The 20,437-nt window shown below is 41.9% G+C and overlaps 3 protein-coding genes across 6 annotated transcripts; 1 reads left to right on the top strand and 2 right to left on the bottom strand.

The window, feature by feature from the left end:
• The first annotated feature begins 4,317 nt into the window (after positions 1-4,317).
• Positions 4,318-7,779, top strand: LOC114845023 (interleukin-5 receptor subunit alpha-like). Its single transcript, XM_029132756.3, has 10 exons — positions 4,318-4,495; positions 4,946-5,020; positions 5,356-5,405; positions 5,494-5,648; positions 5,797-5,960; positions 6,074-6,207; positions 6,324-6,471; positions 6,566-6,671; positions 7,188-7,269; positions 7,375-7,779. Exons 2-10 carry the CDS (start codon positions 4,960-4,962, stop codon positions 7,444-7,446), a joined length of 972 nt encoding a protein of 323 aa, XP_028988589.1. The 5' UTR covers positions 4,318-4,495; positions 4,946-4,959; the 3' UTR covers positions 7,447-7,779.
• Positions 6,935-11,286, bottom strand: LOC114845024 (SH2 domain-containing protein 1A-like). The gene is made up of 5 exons (XM_029132760.3): positions 11,073-11,286; positions 10,773-10,985; positions 9,240-9,300; positions 8,961-9,102; positions 6,935-8,728 (listed from the first exon to the last, which is right to left on the bottom strand). Exons 2-5 carry the CDS (start codon positions 10,946-10,948, stop codon positions 8,685-8,687), a joined length of 423 nt encoding a protein of 140 aa, XP_028988593.1. The 5' UTR covers positions 10,949-10,985; positions 11,073-11,286; the 3' UTR covers positions 6,935-8,684.
• A 4,771-nt stretch (positions 11,287-16,057) lies between these two features.
• Positions 16,058-18,571, bottom strand: LOC114845110 (uncharacterized protein CXorf38-like). Of its 4 annotated transcripts, none has more exons than XM_055503798.1 (6): positions 18,275-18,571; positions 17,541-17,675; positions 17,346-17,456; positions 16,981-17,079; positions 16,706-16,897; positions 16,058-16,631 (listed from the first exon to the last, which is right to left on the bottom strand). In XM_055503798.1, the coding sequence occupies exons 1-6, from the start codon at positions 18,479-18,481 to the stop codon at positions 16,533-16,535; spliced, it is 843 nt and encodes a 280-aa protein (XP_055359773.1). In that variant the 5' UTR covers positions 18,482-18,571; the 3' UTR covers positions 16,058-16,532. The 4 variants fall into 4 exon arrangements, with proteins under 4 accessions (XP_055359773.1, XP_028988776.1, XP_055359772.1 ...); XM_029132943.3 differs by having other exon boundaries at positions 17,337-17,456; positions 18,275-18,570; XM_055503797.1 differs by having other exon boundaries at positions 16,981-17,130; positions 18,275-18,570.
• Positions 18,572-20,437: the final 1,866 nt, after the last annotated feature.

Here is a 20,437-nt window from a genome sequence, read left to right as displayed (position 1 = left end):
TCTGACATTTCAGTCTTCACAGCGGTGAACGTTAGTCTTCCCGTAGGCGTAAAAATCAACTGATTTTTGAAAAGAAGGTGAACCTAAATACAGTAAACATTCAGCTTCACACCAGGGTCTGGGATCTTGAGTGTATGCCCGCAATCTCTTCTCACAATCCTGCCAACTGAAAATCGTATTTAGCACAAAAAACAGGCCTTGCTTTAGTACAGATGTAACAATCATTTATCCCATTTACCAAGCCCGCAAACTGAACCAATCTGTACAAGCTATTCTGCAGACACACGTCCACTAGAATATTCTCACCCTGTTCCTCGTCTTCTTCCTCGTCTGGCTCTGATCCCTCCAATCCCTGTAATGTCCTGATAAAACCATCAGTCCATCCTGACACGGCTTGCTGCATCCATCCTGACAGGCCTGAGCCACTGTTCGGCTTTGGAGCCCCTGCTGGAGCAACAACGAGCTCTTTGGTTGCTGATCCGGCTGGCTGCTGAGTCTGAACCTCATCCTGCACAATGTTCCCTGGTGGGGGCTGTAGGGCTTCAACCTCACGGTGTGCACTCCCTCCATTATTCTTAGACCAGGCGACTCTAGGATTCAGGTTTCCCTAGTCAAAATCCTACTGTGATGTCCCATATTCTTCCTGACTCTGTCTCTCCCTCTCTCACTCTGATGAAACACCTGTCTTTGCCCCATACAGTAGGGAAATCATACATGCGCTGGCCCATCCACTCTATCCCACACAACCGCTCCTGGGACTCCTGATTTACAGACACATAAATGGTCTACTCTATGATCGACATCTGAGCCCTCCAGGTGGTCCACACACCATAACCCCACTTAGGGTCATTAGAGGCCTACACATTAACCCCAGCCCATCCTTTCCCTACGGGCCTTCTACTCTTGCCCACGCTACTCTTGGCCCCTACTGACCCGTTTGCATCTCTTCTAAGACTTAAATATTCCCCTGCTTTGGAGGACACCACTCAGATGGTCTGAGGCATTGCTGCACAACCCCTAGTGTCCCCACCAGCAGCAGGAGGACTAGGATTGCTGTCCCTTTCTTCTTCTGACCACTAATCCTCCTCTCTTTTGGTCACTGACCCTGTTTCCTCCTCTGGTGCTTTAACACAGTGGTTCAAATGATACCAGGTGGGAAAGCCTTCAACTTGTACGGCTCTCGAGGTCGCTCTGACCACTGTATAGGGACCCTCTCGTCGGCGTGGTCCCACTTTCTCCTGAACACCTTGACGTACACCAGGTCACGTGGCTTCACTTTAGGCTCCGGATCGTCCTGCGTCTCCTTTGACTGTAACGAGACAACACGGGAGGAAATACTCTTGTGGATATTAGTCATTTGTTTCACATAAGATTTCTTGTCATTTGTCAAAATGTCCAGGGATGGACCTTTTACAGCTCGATAGGCTGACACAGGCATTGGTCGACCAAGCAAAGCCTCATGCGCTGTTAGTTTTTAACTGTAGCTGTGAGCACTTGCTCTGCAAGCCAAGAGAGCAAGCGGTAAAGCGACTATCCAGTTCAGACCGGTAGACATACAGATCTTCAGCAGTTTGTTTTTCAGAATCCCATTGCACCTCTCAACGTCAGACTGTGAGGTGGGACAGTAAACACTGCCAATACCTTGGCCTGGGGCACCGTTCCCCGCCTGATGTTACATTTAAGGCAGGTTTCACATCGGCTTAATGTCTCGTCAACATACTGATAAAGCTTGGGAGCCCAGAAGTTCCACTCTTTGATCCGTCTTACTACTTCACCTTTGGATTCGTGGCTATTAACAGTCCCCAGATTTTGCCACAAGCCGTCTGCTCCTTTTGCAGCCCCTCTCTCGACCCAGAGCTGCCGTTCAGCATCTGACACCTCTTTCTATAATAAACACACAAGTCTTTAGATGTTATTTGATCTTCGTTATCAGTTGCATAACCTACTAGAAGAGCTGTAGCTTTAGCATTAGCTGTGGTCTTCGCTGCTCTGTCTGCAGCAGCATTTCCTTGTGTAATTAGTGAATTGTCTTGTTTATGTGCTGTAAACTTAATGATGGCCAGAGCTGCCGGCTTCATCATCTCTAGCAGCAATTGTTTTATTTGCTCACCATGTGTCACTGGAGACCCATCAGTCCTCTTAAAACCTCTGCCTTTCCAGGCTGCTCCAAACAAGTGACACACACCATGCGCAAACGCTGAGTCTGTGCATATGTTGGCTCGCTTGCCTGTTGCTAACTCACAAGCAGCTGTCAAAGCTTTCAGCTCTGCAAGTTGAGCAGAACAAGGCCGAGTGCACTCCTGAGCGGTCATCACCTCCATGTTTTCGTCATTCTCTTGCACTACTGCAAACCCTGAGGGCACACGTGAACCCATCTACTCAATGTATTTCTCCCATAAGCAATGATCAAATTTACTACACATGTTTTAATAGAACTAGATTGCAAGAAAGCATAAAGTGTGGTTGCAGGTATGTTTAAAAAATCCTGGATGTATTTCAATGGTAAAATATATATTTTGTTATTATGATTATTACTATACATTTTATTATTTGTATTGCTTAATTGCACAATTTTGGTGTAGCATATTTGCTGTTGCACTGATTTACACATTTCCTATTTGGAAAGCAATTAGATAGACAGTGTTGTAAATATGGCAAACCTTAACTGGAATTACTACCAGTTTGGAGCACCACCACTGGCTTTGTTTCCAGCTGTGTTCAATTAGTCAATAGTTTTGTATTTCGCTGCCAGATTGTTTCGTGTCTTCATGCCAACTTTCCAGCACTCAAGCCCAGTAAGTTTAACCCGTGTTGCTGGGTTTTTGACCATTGCCTGAAACCATCTACTGATTGCCTGATCCCTGCCTATACTGTTGCTCTCCCCATCTGTGTATTGACCTCTGCCTGCCTGACTACCCCTTGTGAGCATTAAAGACTGCTAAATCAAACCTAGTTTTTGAAGCTGTGCCTTTGGGTCCTAAACACCTCGTTTGTGACACATATGAATTGAATTAAACAGATTCCCTTTGATTTAAGCGAATTGGTTTCATCAAACAATTTGAGTTCAACTAACTTGTCAGGTTTTTCATTGCATCGATACAGTCAACTTAATTACTTTCATTTGTAAATAAACACGGTTAAAGCTGTTAAAAATAAGTTCTGGAGTTCAAACTGTTTTGCACACCATGGTTTTCATCCATTAACCGACCTACACCACACACAGCTACGATAGCTTAGATGTCATTAAACAGACTTGAATTCCAGCTCCTGTAAACATGCTGAAAGTTATTTCAACAAGATCCTATGATGCAAGTATATATACTTAGGTATATTTCCTGCAGTAGAGTACATTTAAGTGGGTTCTTGATTGTGTTTATGATTGGAAAAATGGCAGCAATGTGAACTCAAAAAACGATTCTTGCCCCTATGAAAAATAGAATTTTAAATTATTGTGTTTTTTAAAACAATCATAATGCAAATATGCTCAAATATATACTGTATGCAAAAGCATCAAATAACCTTTACTTGAAATCTAAAATGAATGAATGAAACAGGTTGGTCAGTCTACACTCTAAAAATGGAATTTCATTCCTTTTAATTTGCATTAACTATTACATCAGTTAAGGGTTATGTGAAATATCTGCTAAAAGATAAGATACCACTACTAAGATAAGACCACAAGGAGGCTTAAACCAAACCCATTGACAGGTAACCACCAGAGCAGAGTCCTTATAGAGCAGAGTCCTTATAGAACTGCTGCAGGAGTTTGTATTTTACAAATTAATAAAGTACAATATGTATAATTTCATTTTATGTTCATTTCAGGAATCATCAATAACCAATCAACTTTATATATTAATATATTTATGTGTTTATGTATTTATGTGATAAAATTACATGGAAAATTTACATGTAATTAAATTACATAAAGTTCATGTTTTAGGCCTGATTATTGTGATGGGTGTGGTAAGAATGTTGCTACATGTACTGTATATATAACAGTAAGACATGTGGCTGACAATAGAGCAGATCAGAGCTGACCTCAGTAAGGACGCTGCTGTCTCAGTTTTGTGTTTGATCTTCCTCCAGAGGCAGAAATCGGACAATGAACTTGTACAGAAGTCAAGAAATGCTCATCACCTATGTTTTAAAAATGGAGAGAGATAGGTGAATTTGGTATTTTCTGTATAGTATGCAGAAAATACCAATAATAATATATAATATATATTATATATAATAATATGCACTGGTCAAAAAACAGCATCACATCAGTTCTTTACTTAGTAGCTAAAAACATTAAGCACATGGTGTATAAAATGTTTTGAGCTTGTGGTTCTTTTATAAGAGCGTAAGAAAATAGGTAACAGAAAGAATCCTGTGATTTCCTGTAGAGCCCCACAGTGACGTCATATTCTCCCCTCCTCACCAGAAGTGACTGTTTTAAGTCTGACAACGTAATCAGAGAACCAGTCGGCATCAGACAGGAGGGGCAGCAGTAAGTATCTTATTATTTCTACTGATGGTAAGGTTACTATCATGTAATAATACTTTGTCTGAGATTTGATTCATAAGAAAGCTTCTATTTAGAAATCGAACTAGTTCCTGGGGTTGTCCATGTGTGATTTCACAGAGCAGCCACCTTATAAGATTGTAAACAAACACTAAGAACCTGCTGATTGTCTGATCTTTTTTAAAAGAAAGTAAAGAATCTTTCGTACGTAGCTGAGATCCACATGTAGATGGATCTGGGAGAAACAAACTCTGTCTGATCGTAAACCCATGTTACAGCCTGTAAATGTAGACACCGTTAAAAAAGGGGAAGCATGAGAAGCCAGGAAATTACTAAGAACGTACTGACAGCTACTGTACTGCTCACAGCCGCACGCCCAGCGCTGTAGACTTATCAGCGCTATTAACACATGTTCCTGTTACTGCGTCTGCACAGACAATAGGTTGGTCATGAAGGCGTTCCATCCGGTGCTTTGGTCCAGTTTCCTGTTTGTGTGCATGTCAAAATGGGGTGAGTGACTTTTGGCATCAGTTACTTCACACCAAGTCACTTGGATGTAATGAGATAATTCCATGTCCCGGAGCTCTATTAGCTTCCAAAATGTTGTGAGTCATTGCTTATGTAGCAACTGTTTGTCCTGGAAATGACAGCTTCATGCGGACACTGTATTACCAGAATAAAGTGATGAAACAAGCAGCAGAAGCGTTACTCTAGTGTTAGAATGGCGTTGAAGCTGCCGCTGGTCTGGAGGTGGCAGGAGGTTGGGAGTGTTGTCCAGGCAGGATGCTTGCAGGCCACAGCTTTTTGCTCCTGCATGCTGTGACTCCACATCTGCTCCTTCACAGAGTCGGAGGCCAACCATTCAGATTTGTGCGAGGAGGGGCCTGAACATGAGGTGAAAATCGCAATGTTCTGTGAAGCAAAGATACAACCAAAGCTTCCTGCTGCTGGAAAACAAAAACATGCCTGTTGATTTATTTCAGCTCATTGTGTCGGGATCCTCATTCCAAACGTATCATGTTCACAAACATGAGGTGCCCGAACATTTTTCCTGCCATACTTACCCAACAAACAAGCTCAACTGCTCCTGGAGGTTCCACACTTTGGCAGAGGGTGCAAATCTTTCTGTGTCCATCAGGTATATTTTAAAAATGACACCTTTGTCATGTACTAAGTCTATTAATGCCTCCAGCAAATATTCATATTTAAGTCATGATAATATAATAGTGGCTATGTTTATTTACTATTTGTCTAATGTGTGTTTCTTTCTGTCTTTATTTATCCAGTATATGTAAAGATGTCTCTTGGGGCAAAATATTCCAAGAAAAAGAAGGAGCATGGTCGCACTCTTTTGCTCAATTTAAACCTGAAGATGTAGTTGTCGAGTTTAACATGTCTCTGGCTGACAACTGGACAGCCTACACCTACATGTTCAACGAGGAAGGGATGGGTACGGGTCTCCTCTGAATTCTGTTTTATATTCTCATTGACGGTCAGAGCTGGATCAATGCCACTTTGTTTGAAACAACTTATTCAGCATGTGTGTGTGCGTGTGCTCCATAGAGGTGCTGTCCCCACCATCAAACATCTCTATATCAGTGAAGGATGGAAATCTACTGGTGATGTGGAATCAGCCATTCAGTCATACCACTAAGAATTCAAATTGCTTTGACTACGAGCTTGATCTGGGCGACAAGGTAGAGTGTGTGTGTGTGTGTGTGTGTGTGGGTGTGTGTGTGTGTACAGAGCTTTTCTATGTTTTTAAAAATCTGAGTAGAGCACAGTTTCAAAACTGGTGAATGTTTACCAACAGGAAAACATCATAAGCCTGACAAGACCTGACAAGCTGGCCTACACAGAGCTAAATAAACCCACTCACACCTACAAGGTGAGGATAAGGGCGAAGAAATCAGAAAGCTGCTTTGAGGGTCCTGAGTGGAGCGAGTGGAGTGACACCATCAGTAAGTGCTGCTGGCTAAACACATTGGTTGATGGTTGGAAGCAGTGTCCTTCTTTGTCAGTGCTCTAATATGAAACCACTGTGTGCGTTTGTAGTGTTGGAACCGACGGCTTACAAACTCAACATGTTGGTTATCATCTCGATCTCCCTTGGAATACCCATGATCCTCCTGGCCGTGCTGCTCGTGGTTCGCCATCAGAGGTAGTGTTTTTGCGTCTGGCTGAATGACTAAACCTGCCCACTAAAACGTGACTCATGCTCACAGGCACACTTCACACGTGCACAGAGCTTGTCACACACTTCCTGCGTCTCGTCGCACCTTTTCTCTCTGATCCTGGTGCATCAGTTCTCCTTTGAGCACGAACTTGACCCAACAAAAGAACAAGATAGCGCAGACCTCAAGAGAAGCAGTGAAGTCAACAAAAGATAAGAGGGTGCAGGAAGTGGAAGTAAGAGCACTGAAGTGAAAGTGAAAGCTATGTTTTATCACTTTTTTTGACATCATCACATTTCATGCAATTTTTACCCTGAATTTGTCAATTTTTTTAATGACCAAAATTAGTTTGGGTACAAAAGAACCAATATTGTAAATGTGTTTAAAAACATCCTTAATCAGACAGTTTAAAGGTTTAAATTGATAATTTTGTTCACAGCAGATTGAAGATACAATAACAAATGTGTTTTGTTTTTTTCTTGTCTTGTGTGCGTGTGTTTCAGGGTGTCCCAACTTTTGTTTCCGCCAATCCCTCGTCCACCTCCTAAGTACATCCACTTCCTGGAAAAAGGCCACTTACCAAACGTAACTAACAACCTGCACTATATCGCACACCTCAGCAGCCAGTACTGGCCATCAGCTTTGGATCAAAGGTGTTCAGCGTTCGGATTCTTGTGTCCTGTCTTTCAGTTATTCTATCCTGCCCCGAGTTCAATGACTGAGGAGGAGATCACAGAAGTGGAGGACACGAAAGAAACTTAGTTCACCATTAAAGGTTCAGTGGCTACGGGTTAAACGGCACCAGCATGAAACTATACAGCGTTCAGGATCAGGCTTCAAAATTCTTCTCATACAAAAATTAAAGCTTTATTTAAAAATAATACAATCAGTGCCATATTTATCTTAGAAGCTACAGAATCCAGCAAACTGAAGCAAAATAAAACAAGCTAACATTGTTTATTATTATATTAATGTATTTTAAAATGTTCAATCAACAGTGTGATTGAGTGTGTGAAAGAATGCCTGTTGAGCCATGTATTCAAACCTGAGCTCATTTAAAAATTCATTTAAATAAATCACCCTATTTAACCTGTGGTTTGTTGTTCCTTATTATGTGTTGTTGTGCTACAGCAATTACACATGAAACAGTCACTGCATTAGATGTTCTGTTGTAGCAGACGTAAAAAAACAAAACAAAAAAAATTTAAAGGAAAACTTGGTGACAACAAACAGTTTTCAGTTTCCAAAGAAGGGCACAAAGTAAATGCTGATGATTCCTGTGACAGAGCATTGAGAGTTGACCTTAAAGCACAATGTTAGCACCAATGTGCATCAAGTTTTTGAATTCATTCCTGTGGAGATGTTTGGAATAGTTTGAGCCAGTGGTTGAAGTTAGATGGAGCAAAGTGAAGCAGATGCTTATACAGTAAAGCATGGTGGCGGCTCGGTGATGCTCTGGGGATGGAAACCTGAGTCTTTTTAGATTACTGTCAAAGCTGGTAAAGCGCTAAACAGCTGTGCATGACATCTGCATATTATAATATCACATCACAGTATCCTCCATCAAACGCATTAGCAAAGCAGGACAGATGTAGTCTGAATGAGTCCAGCTAAATATTTCACACAGCCAACAAAGCAAATCAGACAATCATTCATACACACCTAGTAGAAAAGGCGTTTGGGTGGAACCTATTTGTGAGTAACTCTACCTGTTCTCTCAAACAGTCGTAGATCACATACGGACGGTTAGCTGTTCACAGTTCACAGAAAACCACAGTGACAGAGATGGAATCAAGCCTGCCTCACTGTCTTGAACTGGCCGGTTTATTTAAAGAGGTCAGCGGCGTCTTTCATCATACAAGTTTGACATTGCACTTCACACGTAAAGCATTTAATATTTTCAATTCAATTCAAACGACTAGGAATTCAAATTCACAGACATATTCTAGTTCAGGGATGCGACTTCCATCTGACGAGCTTGTGGCTGGCAGACAAAGGCCTCAGCAGACAGAGCTGCTGCTGCTCATTTCCATGTAAACAAGCTCTGTGAAGCAGACGAGTGAAACTGTGTTAGAGTTAACGGAGTAGGTCACCAGCAGACCCTGCAGACATATCATAACCTTCTGATCCACCACAAGCACGTCAGCATAGTCTGACTGTACACATAGCCCAGGTGTGTGTGTGTGTGTGTGTGTGTGTGTGTGTGTGTGTGTGTGTGTGTGTGTGTGTGTGTGTGTGTGTGTGTGCGTGTGCATGTGTGTGCGTGTGTCACACACCTTGTCCAGTGCTGATGTACTGCAGTTGTGTTTTGTCCAGTGGCTCTGTGAGGGAGACAATGTTGAGACCAGGTGAAGGCCTTCTGCAGCTCCCTATGAGCGCTTCCAGAGACCTAAAGCTGTTCATCCTGACTCCTGGGACCTGCTCAATTACCCCCACACACGTAATAACAATCGTAAATTCCCTTGTTGTTGGTGGTGGTGTGTATGTGTGTGTGTGTGTGTGTGTGTGTGTGTGTGTGTGTGTGTGTGCGCGCGTGCCCACTGACGTTCACCCACCTGAAGAGACCAGCCCTCGGCGGAGTGTACAAGCCTGTAGGTGTGGACAAATGGCGCTTTCCTGCAAAGCACATTGTTGAGAAATAAGGCAGATTTTCTGTAAAATCGCAGTTTCCAGTTCCAGCTGATTAAATGTGAAACACAGCGTATGCTGATCTGAAGCGGAGGATGACTCACTGACTTCACTCGTAGCAGCCGACAAGTAGATAAAGTGATTTAGTTTCTTTGAAAAGTCTAATCATTCCACAGCTCTAGTGATCATGTGTGTTTAAATTCGGTGAATGACTCGTTTTATAATCCCTGTTTCTCTGTATATCTATAATAAAAGGAAATCAACAGCGGTCAACACGTGTCAAACAACAACAACAACAACAACAACAACAACAACAACAACAACAACAACAACAAAAAGTTCCGATTGGTAACACATGAAGCTGTTACGCTGGTTTCAAGCAGGTCAGCGTGAGATAACTTCATTCTGCAGTGAAATGTGACGCCGTGTTACACTTGATGGGTCAGTAGATTTGCGTTCCTATCATTAGTGCTGATCTGTTGTGATGCGATCACCCAACGTGCATTTTAAAACCAAGGTTAATCCAGATTATAAACATCTAAAATGGGGCAAGGGGGTCCAAGCAAAGGCAGCGGGGCAGAAGTCTGAGGCCAAACGAGAGCGACGCTCCGTGTCATCACCTTAGAGCCGAGTGAGTGACCTGCTGTGAGAAGAGCCTCACGTTTGGTGGGATTTCTGTCATTAATTGTTTTATTTTCTGTTTTGCATTTGACTCTTTGCTCCTTTGAAGTTCCCCTAAAGACATTGTTGCTTTGAATAGGTCACAGACACCAGTTCATCATTGTTGACCTCCGAGTTTTGGAATAAAATAAAAATACTTGTGTTTTGCTGTAGTTCAACAGAAGAGTGTGAACATCCCCAATCAGGCAAGAAATGGTCAGTTGAGTTAACATCAAGGTTACGTAGAATGCTTGTTAGTGGAATCCTATGTTAAATACATGTACAGCTTTCTGTTTAATTTCATAAATTAATTCCAGTTTAATTTAAAAGTGCTTTTGCAAATATCTGTATTCATTTTAAGCTTTACTTTATATGCAAATTGCACGTTTTTTGCCCTCAGAATTAAGTAGAAATCTGAATTCAACAAGTATGAAGCTGAAGAAACCTGAAATACACAAAACCACAACAAAGCTGTGTATTAAACTATTCAATCATCACCTAATTAGTGTAAAATATTTCAAGCTTCTGCGTAAGTTTGAATATTTAAAAAAATAGAAAGTAACGTACAGTTAGGTAAAAAAAGCAAATAAAGTCAGAATTAGATTGAGCTTTAGGGAGAAATTCAGTAAGAAAACTAACTGTAATCAGCACTTTCTCAGTTTGTTCCTGTACAGCAACTTAAAAATACAATGACACACTAGATTTTAAATTAAAGAGGCTAAATGAAGAAGTATCCAACAACCTCATGACGGTGGAGCCTGAGCAGGCTGACCCCTACCATCGTGCTGGCATCGCCTCACCTCACACACAGACAGAAGGCCCCAGGCAGCGTCTCGCTGTCCCGCAGCAGAAAGCTCCCATCGCGTCCGAACCTCTCCAGCAGCGTCTCCGTGGCCTTGCTTCCGATCCTCCCGTAGTAGAAGGCCTGGACTGGCCTCCCCTCCTGCTCCATGCAGCCTCGGTGGCAGCCGCCCATGTGTGCCTGCAGGGCTGGAGGTGCACAGCGAGCGAGTCTGAGAAAAGCGAGGAGGCAGGAAAAGCTTGGTTTTCACACTTTTTTCATGTGCAGCTGCAGCTCACATGGTGCACTGTTGTCTAACCTGAGCGAGGCCTTTTATCTGCCAAGAAGTGAAAGTTCAGTTTTTGGCTTGCTTGCAGCTTTTTCGCTTCAGTTCCTGCGTTGCTTTTTGAAAGCAGGACATAATTCTGTCTCCTGCAACATGTCATGTGAAACCTTTTCACGAGAAACCCACAACACTGTTCAATAGACGAGTGGGTTTACTAACACACCCTAAAAAATTTTGGGTTAAAAATAACCCAACCCTAACCCAGCTGCTGGGTCACTATTGGACAAAAAACACGTTGGGTGTTTTGACCCAAGTGCTGGGTTACACTGTTTTAACCCAGCATGCAGAGTTTTTTTTGTGACCCAACATAGTGGGTCAAATTAATCCAACAATTAGGTTCATTATTACCCATACATTGGGTTATGTTATTCGACCCAACCTGATAAGTCAATTTAACTCTATTGTATTGTTAAATATGACCAACATTGGGTTGTTTTATTTGACCCATCTGATGAGTCAAAATTAACTATATAGCTGGCTTAACTATTATCCATATGCTATGTCATTACCTACACCCTAAACGTTCTGTTCATTGGCAACTGGACTTGCTATTTCTTCTTAAAGACATGTAACTATCCAAACAATAAACTTCATCAAATCTGGAGAAGTGAGACCTTTTGATTGAAAACTGACACATTTTCAAGAAAAAACAGCAAGTCCAGTTGCCAATGAACAGAACTAGAACAAGAGTGAATAAAACCCTCCAAAGACAGGCTTGCCTAAGCTGTAAATCGAATCAAAAATATACAAATATAATAACAGTAACATCAATATTAATAATACTCAACATTGCATAACCAGACAAACACAATACCAAGAAAGTAAGTCAATCTGAGTATTTAATTTCATTTGCACAAATATTTCATTTAAATTATTTGCTTCAAAATCTAAATACAGCATATGAAATTAATAAAGTACAACTTAAATTAAAATACCTTCCTAACACCCCAGTCTTTCCTTTAATACAGTACACTATGTACTGGTGAAACTCTTTGTTTATTGTAGTTCACATCAAAAACCAAAAGATCTTTTAAAACAGCTTCCAGCAATAATTCAGTCACAAATGCAGAAAGCCTGGGAAGTTGTCGTTTCATCCTTGAGGCCCAGTTTGTAGGACTGGTTGATTCCATCAGGTTGCTGCCCACCTGATGATTACACAGTACAGTATAAAGATTAGCGAGACATCTAACTGTGTAATATTTGGCTGCAGTACACTTTCTATTGTATATGAGATGAAGCTGGATGATAAATTGTCACCTTTGTTGCTCACCTTTAACTGTCTCTACCAGGTGTCCAGCAGCCACTCAGTTAATTTCCATTATCTACAGTACTAACTAAACACACACTCACTTATCCCTTACTGCCCCGCAGAACAGCCGAAACAAACAGAAAGCACGAACTTGCAATACAGCAAAACATTACAAAACATTAGCTTAACCATATGGATTTTACGGTGCTCTTGAGTTGATTTAACTATAAACTACCGAAAACTAGAGACAAACTGGATCAGCCCCGTTTTCATATGTTAATACAAAGTCAATGACGTGACATGTCTAGAATTAGGCTCCATTATATTCTGCTGTTTATACTCTGACATGAACGCCTTCACGTCACTTTGGTCCATCACCGTTTGACTAAGCATTGTAACATTTAATATGCCGATAAGCTGAAATGCGCTGGCTAGCTAATATTAGCAAATAGATTTTTTAGCTAACGCTTTCTAATGAAAATAGTAATAAATAGACAGCCAGAGGGGGACAGTAACTAAGTAGAAACCAAATAACTAATAAGGCCAAGTAACTGTAGCACGTTTAATTAAATCGTTTTTAGAGTGTAAATACTGTAGTACATAGTCAGTGTTAGCTAGCTATCTAGTAAAATAATACTGTAGAAGTGTATAATAAGAAAATAAAAACCAGTAGCTTAAAATGTATTTAATGTAAGTATTCATTACAGTGTTAAAAATATAAATTATGATTTTATGAATATTTTACTTACTATTGCTCTCTGCTGTCCAGTTACCGCTTCTAACCGCAGGAGTCAGAAGATGTCTGTAGAAAATTCTAGAAAGATGGAAGAGCAGGAAAATATTTGACCCATATGCTGGGTCACATTAACCCAAATAGGAGTTCAGATTGTCTAAAGGCATTTGACCCAGCATGAACAACCCAACAATATGCTTACAGTTCATCAAACAACCCAAAATTGTGACCTAGCACAAATAACCGATAAATGTGGTTACAAAAATAACCCAGCACTTTTAGAGTGCGTGTTTGGACACGTGTAAAGCAACAACCACCCCCCCCAGAGACACACATCTAAACACACGACATAGAACTTTGACTGTCACACTATTAAATCATACCTACTGTTATTAAAAGTACTTTTAATCTGATTAATATAACACTCAGGGTCCAAACATCACAAGAGCTGGATATGAATATTTGTTCTGCTTCCTCCTCTATGGCAGCTGCAGCTGAATTAGTGGTGAACTTATTAACATTCAACCTCCTGTGGTTTTAATGCTGGCCTATGACAGGATGCTGCACTTACAATGAGTGCTTCTCACGAAAGACACACGATGCACGTGAGAGGAACATGCTACAAAAAACCATCACTACTCGTCCCTTATTACGGTCTTACATTGGTTGTTATTCTCCAGCAGGTGCTTCACTGATCATGCAACACAATAATTAATTCACATCGTGCTGAACGTAGTTTGGCATTAAACAGCCATTCAACCAATGAAATCCAAGAAACACTGGGCTTCACTCGTCCCTGGGGTCCATTAGAACTTACAACGTACAGTAACAGACAGGGGTGGACTGCAGGTCACAAGCAGCAGCAGAGGCAGGAAACTGGAAACTGATCTCAGCATTCTGCCTCTAGTGGTTAGTTAAAGCATTTGCTGCGTCCTCTGCCGTCTGATCACTTTTTGTAGGTGTGGGTATGTTTGGAGTAATGCAGAAATAGATGGCTTCCAAATGGGGGCAGTAAACAATGTAACGGTCGGTACAAGTCAATGAGACATGTTTCTTCATGCAGTTCTCCCCGGGTCTGTGGGTTTTTCTCCAAAGTTAGGTTTAATTGAAGAAAATCTAAATGGTCCTTAGGTGTGAGTGTGACAGTGGGGGGTCACCCCATTGATGGCTAGAACAGCGTATAAAGCTGCTGAAGATGAAAACAAAAGCATCCACTATCTTCTACATTTCTCTTTCTCTGACACGCTGTTGTTCAACACAGTTTTTATCTAGCAATTAGATCGTAGTGTTGAACGGTGAAGAAGAAGGTGAAACCTGGCTCGGTTTTAGGGTGAGACGGGCACAGACCATCATGGTAGTGATCCACCAAAAAGATTTATTATGTCTTCACAGGGTCAAGTCTTTATCGCTAAGTCAAGAATGCTATTAAGTAAAGTTATTATTGTTCTTGTCAAACAGATAGAAAATATAGTATTACTGTTGTGTTTGACTAATCACTGGGTTTATTAAGATGATTAAAGGGAACTGGGTTATGACTGCATTACTGTGTTGACAGTGAAAAGGCAGGCTGAAAAGTCACACAGTGAGCTGTGGTATCTGATAAGTGGCTTAAGTGTCAGTGGTGTTTCGATACTAGAACCGTTTGGGAGTGTGGACAGAGGAAGTGATGGGACAGATGACAGAATAAGAGTTCACAAATGAGACAAAATAAAAGTCCACATCTTTAAGTGAAAAGAACCTGCTCCACAACAGAAATTTGATCGAAAGCAAGACCTTGACTGGAACTGATGAACCAGACCTTTCACCTGAACATCACTAAAAACCCATGGGAAGATTTAACATATACATTGAAAGAGCAGCTTAACTTTTATAACCTCCCATCATTGTTGTTACCTCAACCTTGTCTCTTTCTCTCTAGTAGTTGCGCTTCTCCCTCTTTCTCTCTCTCTCCCACTCTGTCCTCACCTACAGGAATCATCTGACTCAGAGCTACTACATGTGATGGGCAGCTGCAGATCCAACCATCCTGCCTGTGTCCAGTCCAGTCCCTGGTCCAACCATCCTGCCTGTGTCCAGTCCAGTCTCTGGTTCAACCATCCTGTCTGTGTCCCCTCACCCAAGGCAGTTGGCCGTCCACATCCAGCCTGGTTCTATTGGAGGTTTCTTACTCGTTAGAGAGGGAGTTTTTTCCTGTCCATTGTTGCTGTCAAATTGTAATTAAAGGCTTGCTGTATGTTGGATCTGTTGGGTTTAGTTGTGTAAGGTCTTAAACCTTACCTTAAGCCTTGAAATAACCTTGTGATTTGGCGCTATAAAAATAAAACTGAATTGAATGTACATAAGAGTATGAGAAATATATGATCGCTTGTGATTTAGTTTGGATGCCCAAATGCAGAAAAGAGTTTTATTAGTTACATAAGAGAACTTTAGTTTTCTGATTGTAGAGAAAGCAGCACAGTGGTGCAGTGGGTAGCACTGTCACCTCACAGCAAGGAGGGTGTGGGTTCTCTCCGGTTTCTCCAGCTTCCTCCCACAGTCCAAAGAAAAGCGGTTAGGTTGACTGGTTACTCTCCATTGCCCGTAGGTGTGAATGTGTGTGTGGTTGTTCTTCTCTGTGTGGCTCTGCAATAGGCTCTCATCCTGTTCAGGGTGCACCCTGCCTCCCGCCCTAAGCCTGATGGGACAGGCCCACATAGAATTTAGCCGTAGAAGATGGATGATTATAGAGAAGTGAGAAAATGATTCCAAAACACTGAGCTGTCCATTTCCAGTAAAAGTATGTACCAAAATATGTGCTGAATTAAACAAAATGGCATCTGCGAAATGCTACGCTTTGCTTGATGTTGGCATTTCATGAATTTAAACTCCTAAAATGTGACTGATCTGTACCCTGATGCAATGAAGGCAGGAAAATGCATCGTACAAAGCCAAATGAGGATCTAAGTGTTAAAGGTATCAAACAAGTTACCCTTTAACAATTGTTCCCTGTTATTTATTTATTCTGCTACATTTCAGAAAGAATTCATTTAAGACAATACAGACCGAACATTTAACAGGCACACTGGTGTTATTTGGAAATTAAATGCTTAATACAAACGATCCTTATTTCATATTAAAAGAGAGTAAATTCCAGACGATACATCGTTAATGTGCATTTGAACCAGCTACTCCATATGAAGTAGACACATCAAATCATAGCATTCAGTGTTTCTACAGTATTTCTTGTATTAGTATTTCAGCCTGTTGCTTCACTGAGCTGTTCAGATGTTTTCATTTCACCTGCTCCCTGCTAGTGAGAAGGGTCTGCATCACCTCCCTGTGGCTGTTTAATGATAATCATTTTAAGTGAAAGACTGAAACATGCCACCATCTTAACATATATTTCCTCTAAAGTGCCTGTAGTTCATTACAAACGGTTGAACTTTGATCAACTTCCTATTTTCACCTCTTCCTATTCTCTCGCCTCAATGACTCTGAGCTCGGCTGAAAACCTCTCACCCAGATCTCTGTTGGCCTGCAGGAAAGTACCCAGACTCTTCACTCTAGTGTCCTGTGAAAGAGACAGCGAGTCAGCAAAAATAACGTCTAACATGTCATGTATGATGTCATGTTCATTCTTCACACCTGTGTCTTTACATCATCCACATCCAACAGCAATTCCTGCAGCTTTTCTTGTAGCAGCTCAGCCTCCCATTGGCTGATAAAATTGGCCTTGCTCTCCCATTGGCTCAGAGAATCAGTCTGTAAACTTTCCAGGTGAGCCGAGTCTATTTGGTCCACATCAGATATCCGTATTGACAAATCAAGAGCGAGCATCTGTATAAAACAAAGCACATTGACACAAACAGCACAGATGGAAGCTAGGTCTACTGACCACAGAATGTAATGTGGACCCCCACCTCCTCTATTTGTTTTGCAGCTGTGGTCATCTGCGATACGTGGCTGAACTGTTGCATGAAGCTTTTCAGAGCGGTCTGGTACCGTCTCATCCATTCATCCTTAACACATAGGTCACAAGAATGCATCAACTCGTTCCTGTATCGAATGACCTGCAACCACAATGTGGTTATTATAGTGCAAAATATTTAATATTATGGGTCCAGAAATAATAGATGGTATTAGAAAGGATCTTTCTTTGATCCTAGTAGCTCATTCTGGTCTTCTGTACATCATTATTCTGCTTTGATCATTTAAAATTTTCCGACTTCACACAGTCTAGCACAGCAAGTCTATTTTTATCAATCCAAATGTTTACCTCACGCACTAATTTTGGATCCACAGACCGGAAACAATCACAGTAGTTGATCAAGTTGAGAAGAGCTGAGGCGTCACACTGATTCGCCCCCTTTTTGCCCTGACCCCGTGGCATGTAAGCCTACAGGAGACAGGTGGCATGTCAAGAAACAGCCTGCCTTAAAGAAATGTTTTGAAGATCATCATGTTAATTTAGACTGTGAACCTTGGCCAGTTCCCAGTGGTCTGTCCTCCAGGATGGGGGGGAGCAGTTGTCCCAGTTCACAGTGGCATCAGGCTGCCTGTGGTGTTTCAGGATCACTGTCTGCCACTCAGTGCACCCTCTGCATGGCGACAACAGCTAGACCACAAACACACAAAGAAATTAGATCTTACGCTCCACTGTCAGGATACAGCAATGTAAAATAATTACACCCACATTTTGGTCGCAGAGATAAACACCGGTTTCTAGTGAAATTACGCTTATAAAACACTGACGGGCTGTTGAAAACATTTACATACACTCAGCATGTATGAATGTATTGAAATCCCCACAAAGTCCATCCACAATCCAGATGATAAAATACTCGATTATTTAAAAATATTATAGTAAACATTGTCTGAAGCAGCAACTATGTTTCGAGAATAAAGTAAAGATGGCGGCCGCCGAGAAAACACAGTCTTAAAGTAAGGAAACGGGTCGCAAAATCTTATTTCCTCATCTAGCAGACAAAGGTATTTAATTCAGATGGTCAGCGAAAGAGTCAGGAGTTAATAAAAAAATTGTCAGAATAGTGGAGAGTGTTTTCACAGACTTTATAGGGTTTTTAAGCATCGTCGCTTCTATTAGACAATAAATAACAGATTATCTAAATCACTAGAAAACCGGGGAAACCCTTTAAATTCTAGGAGAAGTGATTCAAAAAGTCACAAAACGCAGACGTCCCCGACTGACTCCACCTTGTTCCCTTTGGATTTACACGACGACGTCTGGCAGGGCTTCCGCAGCAGGCTGCTTTGATTGAGCAGGTCTCCGTGGAAAGCTCTCGTGAGCTGGTTGGTGTGGGGAAGCAGACCTTCCTTCAGAATCACCAGACATCGTCCCGCTTTCACCCAGTTTATATACTCCCTGTCGTTGAGACGACGGACGAACTCCTCTGGCAACATGCCACTGCTTTGTTCCCAAATGTAAACAATAAATAAAACTCTCAGAAAGTTCCGTCTTCTGGCTCCACCCACAAGGTGCTAGGCCACGTGTCTGCCACGAGATGGCGCCGTCTCCTTGAGAAACATGTGGATGGGACAGAAATCAGCTGCTAGGAGGGATGAGTGATGGAGCAGAAAACGTAACGCGGCTCATACAGGTAAGATGATTATAAATATAAATATATGGTAAGTCTACCTGTGTGTTAAACCTCAACGATTCCCTGGAGAGTAAACTGAAGTAGCTGCATTTCCAGATACTGGGCCTAAAGCAGGAACACACACCTGACTTTCTTTTTAGGAGTCTAGACACAAGGACAGAGAGAGAGAGAGAGAGAGAGAGAGAGAGAGAGAGAGAGAGAGAGAGAGAGAGAGAGAGAGAGAGAGAGAGAAAGCGAGGGAGATAGAGTGCACGTTTGAACTCAAATGAATACCTGAATACATAAATCTGTCCTAAAAGCTGCTGGTGCAGTTTTTAGGCCATTGTCCACATTAAAGCCAACAGCTGGTGTTCATGCTGTGCCTGGCTATTTTGTTTCACACTTTCACACAAAAATTATATGGTACACTAGCAAGAAAAACAAACATAATCATTAGTTCTAAATGGAGTGTTGTGTACCTGACTTATAGAAGTCCAATATTATCTCCGTTTCAGCTTGACTTTCATGCCCACCAACTCCTCCAGGCAATATCTGGCTCTGGGTGAGGGGAGCAGTGAGGAAGAACCAAAACACTAAAGTTAAGAACTGAAGGACTCAAACAAGGAGCTGATGGAAACTAAAACTCTTTTAAATCCCCAGATAATATCAGTATTGGGTTATTACTTTGCCTGATGTTTGACCCTCTGGAGCCATTCTGCAGCAGCAGCCCCGATGAAAGCCGGCATCAGCGAGCTGCTACACGTCTCCTGAGGAGAGCAGTGCTGGAAAACCCAGAAGAACCCGCAGCCTGCCTGCGGTGATGTCCCGGAGGCTGCTGCCGGAGGTGCTCATCAGGGAGGAGCTGGAGTTTGGTGACAGACGCCGTGTATCAACAGAGACTATCGGGACTGGCAGGAGGAGAGGAGCTACCAGCCTCCTGCTATTTCAAGCCCGTACGGATAGACGTGTTGAAAGCAAACACACCATAAACATTTCAACGCCGACAACTGAAACTGACACTGCACCATCCATTTCTGGTTGTGTAGTGCTGTCTGACGTATTTTTCTCCTTGCTGCTGCAGTTAACTGTCGAAACTTCGACAACGTCAGGATATTTTCAGCACAGCCGGAGCTTCACTACATACCACTTTCCCAGCTGTTTACTACATCTGCTAACTGTAAATGTCTGGCTTATAAGGAATTATAAGGAAGATAAGATTCAACCAACGGCACATACACATATGGCAGAATTGCAGTATTAGTACCTAATAAAGTGGCCAGTGACTCTGTGCCTCTGAGCATCTTAGTGCTGACTCTGGCATTTAGGTCAAGGCACCCGCAACGCCTCAGAGCTGCTAGCATGGTTGCATATCAAAAGGTCTGGCAGTGAAAGTGAAGTCATACATACATAAAACACTGGTGATCAATAGTTGTTATTAATATTTAATATGTGCACTAGTTGCATGGCGTCATTATTGGAAATATGCACATTCTGATTTGATGGAGTCTGAAGCTACTTAGGAGGACTGGAATTTGTCTGCTTTCAGTATTTTCGTCTACAGGACGCTTCCTCCGAGCTCTTTGATTGATTGAATCCCCTGCCCAGTGCATGCTGGGATATCCTCCAGCTCTCGTTGCACCGACTTGGAGTAATGACGGAATGATAAAAGAAGCACAGGTAGAGCCCATCATCATTCTGTGCACTTAAGGTGCCCAGCTGCACTGACGAACGGGCCCGGAGGTGTCACTGAAACAAGCAGAAAGATTCGCAGGTTCCCTGC

Source organism: Betta splendens, chromosome 17 (assembly GCF_900634795.4).
Source record: "Betta splendens chromosome 17, fBetSpl5.4, whole genome shotgun sequence".
In the NCBI taxonomy this organism is placed as follows: Eukaryota; Metazoa; Chordata; class Actinopteri; order Anabantiformes; family Osphronemidae; genus Betta; species Betta splendens.
The sequence above is the reverse complement of the archived record's forward strand: the minus strand, read 5'-3'. Positions and strand labels throughout refer to the sequence as shown.